This window comes from Mobula hypostoma, chromosome X1, assembly GCF_963921235.1.
Source record: "Mobula hypostoma chromosome X1, sMobHyp1.1, whole genome shotgun sequence".
In the NCBI taxonomy this organism is placed as follows: Eukaryota; Metazoa; Chordata; class Chondrichthyes; order Myliobatiformes; family Myliobatidae; genus Mobula; species Mobula hypostoma.
The window spans coordinates 10,587,182-10,602,989 of NC_086128.1; the positions used below are offsets into that span (position 1 = coordinate 10,587,182).

A 15,808-nucleotide genomic window follows, 5' to 3' on the forward strand; every position below is an offset into this window, starting at 1 on the left:
TGAAGGAGAAATCAATGTTCATGCCATCAGGTTGGAGGCTACCCTGACAGAATGTAAGGCATTGCTCCTCCACCCTGAGGTTGGCCTGATCTTGGCACAAGAAGAGGCCATGGTCCAAAATGTTGGAACAGGAACGGGAATCAGAATTAAATTGTTTGGCTACCGGGAAGTTCTACTTTTGGCAGATGGTGCAGAGGTGTTCAACAAAGCAGTCCCCCAATTTATGATGGGTCTCACCCATGTAGGGAGGCTGTATCAGGAACACTGGACACAATAGATGGCTCCAGCAGATTCACAGATAAAGCGTTGCTTCATCTGGAAGGATTGTTTGGGGCCCTGAATGGAGGTGAGGGTGGAGATAAACGGGCAGACGTAGTTTCATCAACAAATCGGAATTCAGCACTCTATACAAGCATATACAATTCTGATAAGATGTACACACCACTAAACTTAAATGAAAGCACAACCCAGAAAAACGAAGAAATTTTCACTATTGAAGAAAAAGTTAACCAATAGAAGAGCATGACCCTCCATGGACGACATCCCCATAATCTGAGCAGACTAGATGTTGTCACGGAAGCGTCAAACACCTAGCTCAGAGTTGGAGACCTCTTTCCAGAAACAGAGGGGTTCCTTGTGGCAATAGAGGACCAGATGGTTAACGTAAAAAATGATCAAAATACATAATAATGACCAAATTCAAGATGATAAATGCAGAAAATACCAAGAGAAACCAGAAACAATCCAACACATTACAGGATTCTGTAGCAGTTCAATTCAATCTGAATACTTACATAGGCACAAACAAGTGGCAAACATCATTCACCAAAATCTTGCTTTAAAATACAAACTTATAAAAGACATCATACCTTGCTATAAATACAATCCTTATCCAGTTTTAGAGTCAGAGTCCTACAGATTATGTTACGACCGATCCACTATTACAGATATTTGGCGTGTGGCCAAGTGGTTAAGGAGTTCGTCTAGTGATCTGAAGGTCGCTAGTTCAAGCCTTGGCTGAGGTAGCGTGTTGTGTGTCACGGTGGCGTGGAGAGAGCAGACTTGCAGCATGGGCAACTGCCGGTCTTCCATACAACCTTGCCCAGGCCTGTGCCTTGGAAACCTTCCAAGGCCCAAATCCATGGTCTCACGAGACTAACCGATGCCTATATAATTATTACAGATAGGACAATCCATAATAAGCAAGCAAAACAACTTACTCAATAGGTACCTGTATAGCACATAACATACAGAATTCACTAAGTGAAAAACATCAGAACTATGCTGAATCAAAAGAAGAAGTTGAAAGATTATGGAACATGAACAGGGTATACATTGTCCCTATAGTAATATCTGCAACTGATATCATCCCAAACACTACACAATAGCATTAAACAATTAGGGCTACACAGCAATATTTACAAAAATCTCCAGAAAACCACAATATTAAACACTGCTAGAATAGTCTGAAAGTTCCTAGCAATAGAGAAATAAGTGTGCTTGACTATGCCTGTACCTCAGGTTTTACCAGCATGAGATAAGAAAAAAAAATAATAAAAATAAAATAATAAAAAATAATGGTTACAGCTATATAGGACCCTGGTCAGACCCCAATTGGAGTACTGTGCTCAGTTATGGTCGCCTCACTACAGGAAGGATGTGGAAACCATAGAAAGGGTGCAGAGGAGATTTACAAGGATGTTGCCTGGATTGGGGAGCACACCTTATGAAAACAGGTTGAGTGAACTCGGCCTTTTCTCCTTGGAGCGACGGAGGATGAGAGGTGACCTGATAGAGTTGTATAAGATGATGAGAGGCATTGATCGTGTGGATAGTCAGAGGCTTTTTCCCAGAGCTGAAATGGCTGGCACAAGAGGGCACAGGTTTAAGGTGCTTGAAAGTAGGTGCAGAGGAGATGTCGGGGTAAGTTTTTTTACGCAGAGAGACCCTGGAGAGACTTGTTCTGCAGCTGCTCTGGCCTATGGTCAGGCCACACTTAGATCCCCTCCAGTTTGCCTACCAGCCCCGACTAGGAGTTGAGGATGCCGTCGTCTACCTGCTGAATCGTGTCTACGCCCACCTGGACAAGCCAGAGAGCACTGTGAGGGTCATGTTTTTTGACTTCTCCAGAGCATTCAACACCATCCAGCCTGCTCTGCTGGGGGAGAAGCTGACAGCGATGCAGGTGGATGCTTTCCTGGTGTCATGGATTCTTGATTACCTGACTGGCAGACCACAGTACGTGTGCTTGCAACACTGTGTGTCCGACAGAGTGATCAGCAGCACTGGGGCTCCACAGGGGACTGTCTTGTCTTCCTTTCTCTTCACCATTTACACCTCGGACTTCAACTACTGCACAGAGTCTTGTCATCTTTAGAAGTTTTCGGATGACTCTGCCATAGTTGGATGCATCAGCAAGGGAGATGAGGCTGAGTACAGGCTACAGTAGGAAACTTTGTCACATGGTATGAGCAGAATTATCTGCAGCTTAATGTGAAAAAGACTAAGGAGCTGGTGGTAAACCTGAGGAGAGCTAAGGTACCAGTGACCCCTGTTTTCATCCAGGGGGTCAGTGTGGACATGGTGGAGGATTACAAATACCTGGGGATACGAATTGACAATAAACTGGACTGGTCAAAGAACACTGAGGCTGTCTACAAGAAGGGTCAGAGCCATCTCTATTTCCTGAGGAGACTGAGGTCCTTTAACATCTGCTGGACGATGCTGAGGACGTTCTACGAATCTGTGGTGGCCAGTCCTATCATGTTTGCTGTTGTGTGCTGGGGCAGCAGGCTGAGGGTAGCAGACACCAACAGAATCAACAAGCTCATTCGTAAGGCCAGTGATGTTGTGGGGATGGAACTGGACTCTCTCACGGTGATGTCTGAAAAGAGGATGCTGTCCAAGTTGCATGCCATCTTGGACAATATCTCCCATCCACTACATAATGTACTGGGTGGGCACAGGAGTACATTCAGCCAGAGACTCTTTCCACCGAGATACAACACAGAGCGTCATAGGAAGTCATTCCTGCCTGTGGCCATCAAACTTCACAACTCCTCCCTTGGAGGGTCAGACACCCTGAGCCAATAGGCTGGTCCTGGACTTATTTCATAATTTACTGGCATAATTTACATATTACTATTTAACTATTTATAGTTTTATTACTATTTATTATTTATGGTGCAACTGTAACGAAAACCAATTTCCCCCAGGATCAATAAAGTATGACTATGACTATGTGAGTGCGTGGAATGGGCTGTCAGCAACAGTGGTGGAGGCAGATACAATAGGGTCTTTTAAGAGACTTTTGGATAGGTACGTGGAGCTTAGAAAAATAGAGGGCTATGGGTAACCCTAGGTAATTTCTAAGGTAGGGACATGTTAGGCACAACTTTGTGAGCCAAAGGGCCTGTATTGTGCTGTAGGTTTTCTATGTTTCTATGTTTTCTATAACAACTTATTTATAGAATTATAAATTATAGGAGGGATGAGATTGAAATGGTGAGAGCCCAGGGCTATGCTGGGTTTGTTTTCTTTACAGCAAACCAGGTTTATAGGGGACCTGATAGAGATAAAAAGTTATAAGTGGAATGGACAGGTTTAGAAGTAGAAAACCTTTTTCCATTACAGATGTATCTAAAACCAGCAGATATAGTTTAAGGTAAGGGGTATAAGGTTTAGAGAGGATCCAAGGAAGAATTTTATCAGTAGAGGGTTGTTGGAATTTGAATGCACTGCCTGAAGGAGTGGTGGAGGCAGAGGCCCTCATATGTAGCGTGTAAGTGGTAATTAGATGAACACTTGAATCACCAAGGTATAAGAGGCTACAGACCAAGTGGCTGGTAAATGGGATTACCACAGATTATGACCAGCATGGAGGTGATGGGCCAAAAGGCCTGTTTCTGTCATCCATAACTCTGTGACTCTATGGTTTCAGATGTGGGATTGTTGTTTGGGAAGCCATGATATGGCACTGCAGACAGAATCATGAGCATTTCCAGCATTTATTAATATAGTCAGTGCCAGCTCATCCAAACTCAATTTTCAATGCACAGGTAATCCCTCTGATCTGTTGGAAAGCCCATTGATTGGATGTTTCCAAGAGTTCTGTGAGTTGGCTGGGTGAGCTCGGCAGCATGAGTCTCTAGTTGTAGGTGGATTCTTAGGACAGAGTGCCAGTCAGTGTCACAGGGTGCTGCTAAATCAAAGTGCAGCCTTCTGGTGTCACCGGTGAATTGCAGAGACAGAAAATAAGCCTGGTAGAGAGGAAACAGGTCTTGTTAACTCAGTCCAACATCTCCCCCTGCCAAGTGGCGACTAATTTACTCCCCTTGATGTCAAACTGAGCCATGCTGAGACCAGCCATTTCTTTTCACAATCATCATGGTATTGAAGGCTCAGGTCTGTGAGGAACTGGGAACTGTTGTCACTCTGGTCCTCTTCCATGGACAAGAATACAGTGTCAAGGTCAGAACTGTTGCCATCACCACATTGGCCCAGCTCCACAAGAGACTGGAGGAGGCCTTTCACTACCAGATATTCCCTGGGCAGTGTGGGTGTTGGCTAACCCTTGGATGAATGAGTGTACATAACACTTCATGTAAATGCTGCCACACAGTGGACTGCCACATGATGGGTTACATGGCCATGCACAACTATGTGGGGTATGGAGGCTCATTAATGCCTCAGTTATCACCTTCCCTTGGACACTCCAGGTATAAAGCATGCCTGGGCAACATGTCTGCTCTTTCTCCACCTGCCCCATTGGAGGATTTCCTCAGCAGTAGCAGTGATGTTTGGAGTTGAGGGTGATCCTGACCATTTGTCCACAGATGGGTCTGAGCTGATATGGGAGTGTCAAACTGAAACCACAAACCTCCTGCTGATAGTCCCGATGAAGACACTTATAGTTAATCTACAGCGTCTTCCACACCAACATCTGGATCATGCACCATAATTGAACAATGGAATCCTGCCATCAGCCAAGATCCCAAATTCCTTTATCAATCTTGGATTTGTGCTCTCCTACTGGTACCAGACAGTACAGGCATCAGAGTGGTTGAGGCAGTGGTGTAGAGATGGGAGAGTATTCTACAACTCTGCAATATCATTTCTCAACCCCCGGAAGTCTCATAGTATCAGGTCAAACTTGGAGAGGGAACCCTGCTTCTGATCGCCACTTGCCATTCTCCTTCAACAGTGGCCTAGGCCCAATCAGCTTCATCAATAACCTTCCACTGCTAGAAGATGATGTTTGCAGACTTCAGTTCCCTCAACATATTGGGGAGTAGACTTGTTCGGCTGCGCGGCTTTTTGCTCTTGTATTTCTATGATTAAACTAACTTGATTTTTTTTACCCCCAAACAGGGCTTTTTTGTTGCATTTATCTACTGCTTCTGCAATGGTGAGGTAAGTTTCACGAGGCCAGAAGTAATGAGAAACTTTACTTCAGAAACAGAAAAACATCATGCTCTAAAAAAACCCAGATCTGAAAAGTTCTTATTCTTCCTTTCAAGTGCTCTCACACCATTCTCCTGATTTCTCTAGCTCTTTACTTTGCAATTTCTCATCATCCGAATTTAATCTTTGCTTCAGCTGCCTGCAACTTACCAGCTGCAATAACCTCCTTGAAAATTTCTGTCTCTCCACGCCTCACTCTTCCTCCTCAAATGAGATTTCTAATCACCTGAAGATGCTTTCTGACCCAGAGTTCCTCCAGCAATTTAATTTTTGCTCCAAGTTCCAGCAACTACAGTCTCTTGTCATCTGTTACAAGTTCCTCTGAGAAAGTGTTAAAATTTTGTCTGAATTTCTCTCTATGAAGTGCCCGAGATACTTTACCATGTAAAACATGCTCTATAACCACTGGCTGTGACATGAAAGCATTTTTTACAGTAAGCATTTCATTGCAGAGATGATGCTGACTGCTAAATAATTATTTTTGCTAATTTTTATTGAAAATATTTAGTTTTTCCTTACATTTTTATTCATTGAGTTCATATACAACTTTCTTCTTCTATATAACTTTCTTGGTAATCCTCTACTGATTTTAGAAACCTAATTAATCTTCAGGCTTAATGCACATGTTGGTGATGCCATATCCCTAGTTACTCTTCAACATAAATCCAGACTCCGGAACATCATCACGACTATAATTTACTGAATTATCCTTGTTGCTCTTCATAAACAAGAGAACAACACTGGCTACTCTCGTCTTTTGCTACTTTGCTCATGGTAAAAGAGGATACCAAGATCTCTGTCAAGATCCCACCAATTTCCCTCTTTGCTTCCCTGGGAATCTAGCTCAGTATCCTGGGATAGGTTTAATCAGGCCTGGGAACTTAATCACCTTAATGAGTTTTAGGACACACAACACCTACCTCCTCCTCCTTGATATCAACATGCCCTGGAATATTAACATACCCCTCCTTGATCTCAACATCCATCAATTTCTCTCTCTTTGCTGAATACCAATGGAAAATACTCATTTAGTACCTTGTCCACTTCCTCTAGCTCCATGTATAAATTCCCTCTTTTTGCCCTTGAGTAGATCTGGCTGCTTCCTAACTATCACTCTGAATCTAAGATATACATAACATCTCTTGTGGTTTTCCTTAATCTTACTTGCCATGGACATTTCCTGGCCCTCTATACCTCTCCAAAGTCTTTGTACAAGTTATTTTCAGTTTTTATACTCATCAAGGGTGTCTCTCTAAACAGGAATATAATTCCCCCACACCTGATAACTTAGGTCACAAACCCAATTATCCCACAGCATCAAAAGCCCAGTCAACTAACCATGGCACCATAAATGTGACCATTCCTTCACAATGATGTAATCAAAGCTCCAAAATTGTGTGAAGTCACAATGCATCATAATCACAAAATGTGCTCTTCACTATGCTACGCATCTTCATTTCAATCACCTCTTCCTGTTGACTTTAAGAACTCAGTTATGACACAATTCTATTCAGCACTTAACCATTATATGACACTAATCACCCTATCAGAATACACTTTACTTCATAGCACCAATCAGCACTTTAGAGACATCATAGATCCAGTCACCCCTTCACAATAACATCATCCTCCAATCAGTTCCTCAATGACACTATAGCACCAGCTTCCCATCATGGTTACATTATTACTAAAATCACCCCTTCACAATTATATCAGAATCCTAGTTTCTGACCAGCTCTTCAGATGATATCAGAACCTCACTCAACCCCTACCAGTGACATCATGATCTCAATCTCCCATGACAAAGACATCATTATTCCAATCCACCTTTCAAAACATCATAACCTTAGTCCCCTCTCACAATGGTCTATGATATCATTGTGAGAGGCTGATCTAAAGTATTCCAATGACATAATATCCTGTTTCCCCTTTGTAGTGTCACCACCATCACTTTTCACAGAAACCCTGGAAACTTCTTCGCAATGTCAACACCACCCAAATGAGCTGTTTACACCATAACAACAGGGTCCACATGCCTTTCTCTCAAAGTAGCATTATCCATTCCACCTTTTCTATTTCCTTCATACTGTAAGTATGATACCTCTTCCAAACTGATATCATGACCACTTCAGAGTCTCTTCACGTTAATCCCTATCACTCCATCCCAATGTTATCAGAATCAGGTTTAGTATTATTGATATGTGTCATGAAAGTCATTATTTAGCAGTAGCAATAGAGTGCAATACATAAAAATTGCTTTAAATTACAAAAGTGTAAAAGATGAATAATGATCACCCTTAGTCTCTCCAACAAAACGACCTGCCTGCTCTTCACAATGGCATCAGATCCCAATCAGCACTTCCCAGTAAGTTCATAACCCATCTCTTTCACAGTGACACCTTAACACATCTCCCCTTCACAATAACAATCAGCACTCCTTCACAGTGACAAAGCCCAGTTTGCTCCTTCAGAATGACATCATAAATCCCAGTCAGCCCTTTGCAATGATGTCACAGCCCCTGTTGTCCCATTGTAGTGACATCATCACTCAAGTCTCCCCTTCAATGACATCATCAGCCCATCACAATCTCTACCTTTCTTTCCCAACAGATGCTGTCTATCTAACCTGCTGAATATTTCCAGCATTTGCAATCCTCACTCTCTAACTTAGATTTTTATTCTATGCTCTCTGCAGGTTCAGGCAGAAATAAAGAAGTCCTGGTTGAGGCGGAACATACGCCTGAATTTTCAGCAACAGGCACGGGCAGGCAGTAGCTGCCCTTATGGAGCTGTGACCTCTCATGCTACTAACAGCATTAGCAGCACCATCGCCACACGAGGCCTGTCCACAACACACAGTAATGCCCGGCCCTGCACCCTGCCTCTGCATTCCATCATCAAGCTGCCTGGTAACACTCCAAGTACACCCCCCTCAGACAACTACCTGCCCTCTCCCAGCCTGGCCAACACGGAGAGACATGTAGAGGGCACGGAGAAAAATGTAGAGGGCATGGAGCGGGAGCAGCATCTCCATCCTTCTCTCCATCATCAATGGGAAACAGTGATGTGAACAAACTGAAGTGCTTTATCCCTGCAACCTTCAATCTGCTGAATAAAAGAAACAGTATACAGATCAACTAAAAGTTGGTGTCGACTCATTTATTACCAGGCAGGAGAGACTGAACTTGAGAGACAAGTCCCAAGGCCAGGTGTTCCCGACCTGGGATCCACAGATCCCTCAGTTAATGGTAGGGGTCCATGGCATAAAAATGGTTGGGAACCCCTGCCCTCAGGCGACAGGGTCCGTGACCCGTAGTAGTTTGAGCATCTCCCATGTTAGACATTTTATAATAGGCAGATAGCATCTAGAGAAGGGCTGACCAAGTAACACAATACAATGCAGGCCAGGTACATCTATCAACAGAGGGATTAAGCTAAAGGTCAATGTTAGGAAGTTTGTTTGAAAAGGACTGGTTGATGAACACAGTTGGACAGGTGGGATGAATGTGTTAATTTCAATATTACAGGTACAGCAGATTAATTTAGAGCCCAGATGAGTACATGGGACTATGAGACTTAGTTTTGTCGGAGGGACAGGACTGGCAGCTCAACATTCCAGGGTTTTGATGTCTTAGACAAGATTGGGAGGGTGGTAAAAGAGATGGAGGAGCTGCACTGTAATCAGGGAGAATGTTACAACTGCATTCAGAGGGGACACACTGAAGGGCTCATCTACTGAGACAATATGGGTAGAAACAAAAAATAAGAAAGATGCAATCAGTCTGATGGGTTTATACTATTGACCTCCCAATAGTCTTTGGGAGAGAGAGGAACAGAAATATAGGCAAATTATGGAACAACATTAAAGCAATAGAATTATCATAGTGGGTGGTTTTAACTTCTCATTATTGACTGGGACATCCTTGATGCACGAGGCTTAAATTTCTTTGTAGAATTTCTTTGGTAAATCCAAGAGTTTTAGAGTTAGGGTTAGAGTTTCTTGAAACAATACATGGGTAATCCAACTTGAAGGGGGACCATACTGAACCTTATTTTGAAAAATGAGCCCAGCCAGCAGACTGACCTTTCATCGGGAAAGCTTTTGAGAACAGTGATCACAACTCTAAGCTTTAAGATAGGTATGAACCCTAGAAAGGGGCACGAGAGAGGGTTGTGCATGGTCACCGTTACTCTTCGCATTATATCTGGAACCATTAGCTCAACACATTAGACAAAATGAAGATATCAGGGGAATTACTACTAAAGGGACAGAACGTAAGTTGGCCTGTTACGCGGATGACATTTTTCTCTATCTAGGGCAACCAACATACTCTTTACCTAAATTGATGTAATCCTTTGAACAATATGGCCAATTATCAGGATGCAAGGTCAACATACTTAAAACCCAACTACTTTCATGTAACTGTAGACCACCAAGAGAAATTGAAAGCAGATATCCTTGTGCATGGCAAACAGAGTCTGTCAAATATTTGGGCATCATTATGCCAAAAAATTTAGCAAAATTATCAGAACGCAATTATCAGCCTATATATTAAAAATTAAGGAAGATATAACAAGATGGAACCTAATTCCTTTTCTTGGTCTCAGTTCAAGGATTGAATCTATTAAAATGAATATACTGCCCAGACTACTAAATCTCTTTCAAAACCTTCCAATAGAGATTAACCAAAATCAATTCAATGAATGGAACAAGATGCTATCAAGATATATATGGCAAGGTAAAAAGCCTAGAATTCATCTCAAATCTTTGCAATTAGCCAAGGAAAAGGGGGGATGGGGCTTACCTTTGCTTAGAGATTACTATTTTGCAGCACAGTTGAGAGCCGTGATATGCTCGTGCAATCCATCATATGACGCTCAATGGAAAAACATTGAGGAGAGGATACTTTCCATTCCCATACAGGCAACTCTGGCTGATAACCTACAAAGTTACATAAATGCTACTGATAACCCATGGGTGAAATGGGCTCCTAAAATATGGAAAACTATTATAAAAGAATATAAACTAGAGAGAGACATTGCAATTCTTAAATGGTGTGCATATGACTCGGATTTTACGCCGGACAAACTGGATGCTAGATTTAAGCACTGGACAGCTAAAGGAATAACATCTATTTGCAGTATAATGAAAGAAGGAACACTGTTCAGTTTTGAAATGCTCAAAGAGAAACACTTATTAGAAAAACAAGACTTTTATCGATATGTACAGATGCGACAGTATGTTAATAGGACAGTGAAAAATGTAACCAAGGCAAGTACATGCTTGATAGAGCTATTTAGAAAAGCATATAATTCAGACAACGGTAGTAGAATAATTTTAAGCATGTATAAGGGTTTGTCAAATCTTAAAACACATTCGACTTCATACATTAAAACAAAATGGGAGAAGGAAGGAGGGATAATAATATCTGAGGAAGAATGGCCAATAATATGGAGGTATCAATGCAAGTGTACCAGTTCACAGAAATGGAGGGAGTTCGGGTGGAAAAACTTGATATTTTATTACACCCTCTCAGAAATCCCATTATGATAGTAACCTCCCTGTTTGCTGGAGAAATTGTGGAAATCAAAATGCAAACCATTATCATATTTTCTGGGAATGCCCCATTATCAAAGACTATTGGAGTGGGATACACAATGCCCTACAAGACATCTTTCAATGTGAAATACCCTTAGAAAGTAGGACCATATATTTTGGGTATATACCTCAAGAATGGTTGAAAAGAGATAAATATTTAATGAATGTACTGCTGGTGGCTGGTAAAAAGACCCTTACCAGGAAATGGTTATCAAGATTCAAGATTCAAAAAACTTTATTGTCATTCTAACCATACATCAACTCTGCAGGGCAGAATGAGACAGCATTTCTCAGGAGCAGTGCAATTATAACATAACAAACGCAACACTAAATAATAAACATAACAATAAATAGTAAAACACAACAGCCACATGTCAGTTAAAATCAGTTATAAGTGTCCAGTGCAAGTTAAAAGTATCCAAAGCTGAGTCAGGTGGAGCAGCTATTTAGCAGTCTGACTGCCTGTGGAAGGAAGCTGTTTAGTAGCCTTATGGTTTTAGTTTTGATGCTCCTGTAACGTTTGCCTGATGGCAGAAGAACAAACAGTTCATAGAGAGGGTGTGAGGGGTCTTTAATGATGTACCGTGTCTTCTGGAGGCATCGACTCTGAAAGAGGTCTTGGACAGAAGGTAAGGAGACCCCAATAACCTTCTCTGCTCCCCTAACCACCCTCTGCAAGGCTTTTTTGTCGACAGCACTGCAGCTGGAGTACCAGGTTGTGATGCAAAAGGTCAGCACACTCTCAACCACGCCTCTGTAGAACGTAGTTAAGATATTAGTGGGGAGTGATGCTTGTTTAAGCTTCCTCAGAAAGTACAATCTCTGCTGGGCCCGGTTCACAATCCCAGTGGTGTTCCTGGACCAGGTGAGATTGTCCGAGATCTGCACCCCAAGGAACTTGATGTTTTCCACTCTCTCCACTGTGGAGCTGCTGATGCTGAGGGGTGTGTGCTCAGGCTGAGACCGTCTGAAATCAACGATCATCTCCTTGGTTTTGGTGACAGGAGAGCCCATCTTTAAATGTATGGATGGAAATTACAATGGACATTTACAAAATGGAGAAGATAACAGCATATGTTATTCATAAATTGGAATAATTTGATTCATACTGGGAAAAATGGTTTAACCACATAACATCTTATAGGCCCGATTTTAGTCTCACAAGTCAATGAATATGTTGTAAGAAGATCACTCCCTACTTTGTACATAGTTTTCTTCTTTTGATTGTTCTTTCTTTCCTCTCCTTTTTACAAGTGTATACCTCAGATAAATATTATGTGGAGATTTGTGACAAATATGACTATATGATATATACGTATAGTATCTGAAATACATCTTATGGAAAGTTTTGTTTGATGATGAACTTCAATAATAAATAAATTACAAAAAAGATAGATACGAATAAGTTTGGAGCCTGAAAGCTAAAGTTAGATTTCTGAACTTTACACCTGCTTCCTTTTTCTTTTTGACTAAGCATAGTGGTGAGCATAATGCTACTACAGCGCCAGTGACCTGGATTCAATTCCTACCGCTATCTGTAAGGAGATTGCAAATTTTCCTCATGACCGCATAGGTTTCATCTGGGTGCCCCGGTTTCCTCCCACATTCCAAAGATGTACGGGTTAAGCAGGTTAGTTGGTCACATGGGTGTAACTGGGCAGGACAGGTTTGTTCAGCAGGTAAGGGCTGTTAGCATGCTGAATCTCTAAATAAAGAAATATAAAATTTAGACAGGGTCCTTGAGGAATATAAAAATAGCAGGATAGAACTCAAGCATGGAACTGGGGGGGTCAAAACAGACCATGAAATTTCCTTAACAAGTAGAATTAAAGGCATTTTATACTTACATTGAAAACAATAGGGGTTAGAAAAAGAGGTCTTGGGGAAGTGGTAGGAAGCAGACTTTTTAGTATAGTTTGGAGTGCAGCCATTGTTAACTAGATTTTTCCCACGTGGCAGAAGTTTGGGATCCTGAATTTGAAATGGAGCCTGTTACCAATATCCCATCTTCTGTTGATATGGCAAGGCTAATGAATGATGATATCAATGGAAATCACTCTTCAGATTTGAAAGGCTTTTCACAAAATGCAACTTCAATTAAAAATAAGTTTAACATACAGGCTGGGAGAAGATATGGATTTGGCAGAGGTGACTCTAGTGTACTTCCAAGAATGAACGTGCAGAATGAAGGACGATCTATTGGCAGAGGTGGGGCTCTCAGTAGAGGTATTTCTGGTGCAAGAGCAGGAATTGGTATTCGGTCAGGTGATAGTGGATTTTGTTTCAGTCGTGGAAAAGCTGGATTTGGTTCTGCTGCATCAAGAGGTGGTTATAGAGGTAGAAATGAACATCCTTTGTCTGGATCTAATTCTACATTGGGAGGTCAATGGGATTCTGACAGTGCTGGTGGTGACAGTCTAAACCAAAGTCCCAAGGTAACCTATGTCCCTCCAGCACCACCTGAAGAAGAAAATGCTATGTTTGCTTGAAATCAGACTGGAATTAACTTCGATAAATATGATGAAATTCTTGTGGATGTTTCAGGAATAAACATCCCACCTGCTATACTGACATTTGATGAAGCTCATCTATGTGAAACATTGAACAATAACATTAGCAAGGCTGGATACCTGAAGCCAACACCAGTTCAGAAGTACGGAATTCCAATTGTGCTTGCGGGCTGGGATTTGATGACATACTCAGACAGGCTCTGGGAAAATGGCTGCTTTCCTATTGCCAATAATAGAAATGCTGCTCAAGGGTAAGGCAGCAGCTTGTCGATCTCAGGAGTTTCAGCATCTACACATGAACTGATCAATCAGATACATCTGGAAGCTAGTAAGTTTTCTTATGGAACTATTGTGAAACCTGTTGTACTCTATGGAGGAACAAGTATAGCACATCAAATCCGCCAGGTTCTGCAAGGCTGTAATATATTGTGTGGCACCCCAGGAAGACTTTTGGATATTATCTCAAAAGGGAAAGTTGCCCTTGGGAAAGTCCAGTACCTGATACTGGATGAAGCAGATCGTACGTTGGATATGGGATTTGAACTAGCTATGCGGAAACTAGTAGACTCACTTGGCATGTCACCGAAACAAGACCGCTAGATTCTGATGTTTAGTGTTGACTTTTCCTGAAGAGATTCAGAGGTTGGCTGCAGATTTCATAGAGTGATTATTTGTTCCTTGCTGTTGGTCGAGTGGGAGGAGCCTGTGGTGATGTACAGCAGTCCGTACTGCAAGTTGACCAGTATTTCGAAAGGAACAAACTGATTGAAATCCTCACTAATACAGGTATTGAACGGACTACGATCTTTGTTGATACCAAAAGAAAAGCTGACTTTCTTGCTGCTTTCCTTTGTCAAGAGAAATTCCCCACAAGTATGCATGGTGATCGAGAGCAAAGGGAAAGAGAGATAGCACTTGGTGGCTTCCGTACAGAGAAGTGTCCCATTTTGGTGGCTACAGCAATGGCAGCTCGAGGATTAGACATTGAGTACATACAACATGTTATTAACTTCGATTTGCTGTCCACCATTGATGAATACGTCCATCGCTTTGGACGCACAGGTCATTGTGGACATGTTGGCAAAGCAATATCATTCTTTGATTCAAGTATGCCAATAGCATGAGCCCTCCTAAAGGTCCTCTCTGATGCACAGCAAGAAGTTCCTGTATGGTTAGAAGAAATTGCTTTTGCTGCTCATGGAACTAGTTACCATAACTCCCTTGGATAGTCTTTGCTTCTGTAGGTACACGCAAGATGTTGGGTGTTAACAGAAACTTCAGTGGTTATGAAGCAAGTCCGCTGGTGACATATGGTGAAAATGAAGATATTTGGGAATAATGCCCACACTTAAACTTTAAAACAGTGTCCACTAAGGGTTATTAATATTGAAGCTTTTCATTGTTTACCTATTTTATAGGAAGCTCATTTGTAAAATTTGTGTTTACATTTAGTTGCACACGTTTTCATATTTAAGTTGCATCACAGTGGTCAGGTATTACAATGTTGATCTATTTATTTGTTATCTGTATGACTTGGGAAATTTCAGTAAGGTTATAATAAACTGAAAAACTATCAAAAAAACAATAGGATAACTCAGCAGAGGGTAGGAGCACTCAAGACAAAGAAGGGAATTTATGCTTGGAGTCAGATGATGTGGGTGAGGCATTAAGTGAGTACTTTGTATCTATATTCACCAAGAAGGAGACAGAGGTTAGTGAGAACAGCGTGGAACACGCTAATGTGCTAGGGCACTTTGAGATCAAAGAGGTGGTGCTGGGTCTTCTGAAGAGCATCGAGGGTGGATAAAGCCTCAAGGCTGATGAGATATATCCTAGGTTACTGAAAGAGGCTGGAGCATTGACCAAGTTCTTTGTATCCTGGTTAGCAACAGGTGAGGACCTGGAGGACTGCTGAGTAGCCAATGTTGTTCCTTTATTCAAGAAGGAAAATAGGGATAATCCAGGAAATTATAGGCCAGTGAGCCTCACGTCAGTGGAAAGGACCCGATTGGAGAGGATTTTTAGGGATAGGATTTACATGGATTCAGAAAGATATGGTCTGATTAGGGGCAGTCAGTATGGCTTTGTATGGGGCAGGTTATGTCTTCCAAACAATTGAGTTTTTTTTGAGGTGGTGATGTAAGTGATTAATGAGGTTAGGACAATAGATGTTGTCTACATGGATTATAGTAAGGCATTTAACAAGGTCCCTCATGGTAGCTCATCCAGAAGATTA

General features: G+C 41.8%; 1 protein-coding gene and 1 pseudogene across 1 annotated transcript in view; both read left to right on the forward strand.

Annotated features, from left to right (window-relative positions):
- The window catches only part of LOC134340487 (parathyroid hormone/parathyroid hormone-related peptide receptor-like), a 59,443-nt gene extending 50,910 nt beyond the window's left edge, over positions 1-8,533 (forward strand). Inside the window, exons 12-13 of the mRNA XM_063037798.1 lie at positions 5,371-5,412; positions 8,159-8,533. Coding sequence (XP_062893868.1) covers positions 5,371-5,412; positions 8,159-8,533 — 417 coding nt within the window. The remainder of the gene's footprint in view (positions 1-5,370; positions 5,413-8,158) is intronic.
- Positions 8,534-13,044: 4,511 nt separating this feature from the next.
- On the forward strand, positions 13,045-14,911 carry LOC134340488 (probable ATP-dependent RNA helicase DDX4; annotated as a pseudogene).
- Positions 14,912-15,808: the final 897 nt, after the last annotated feature.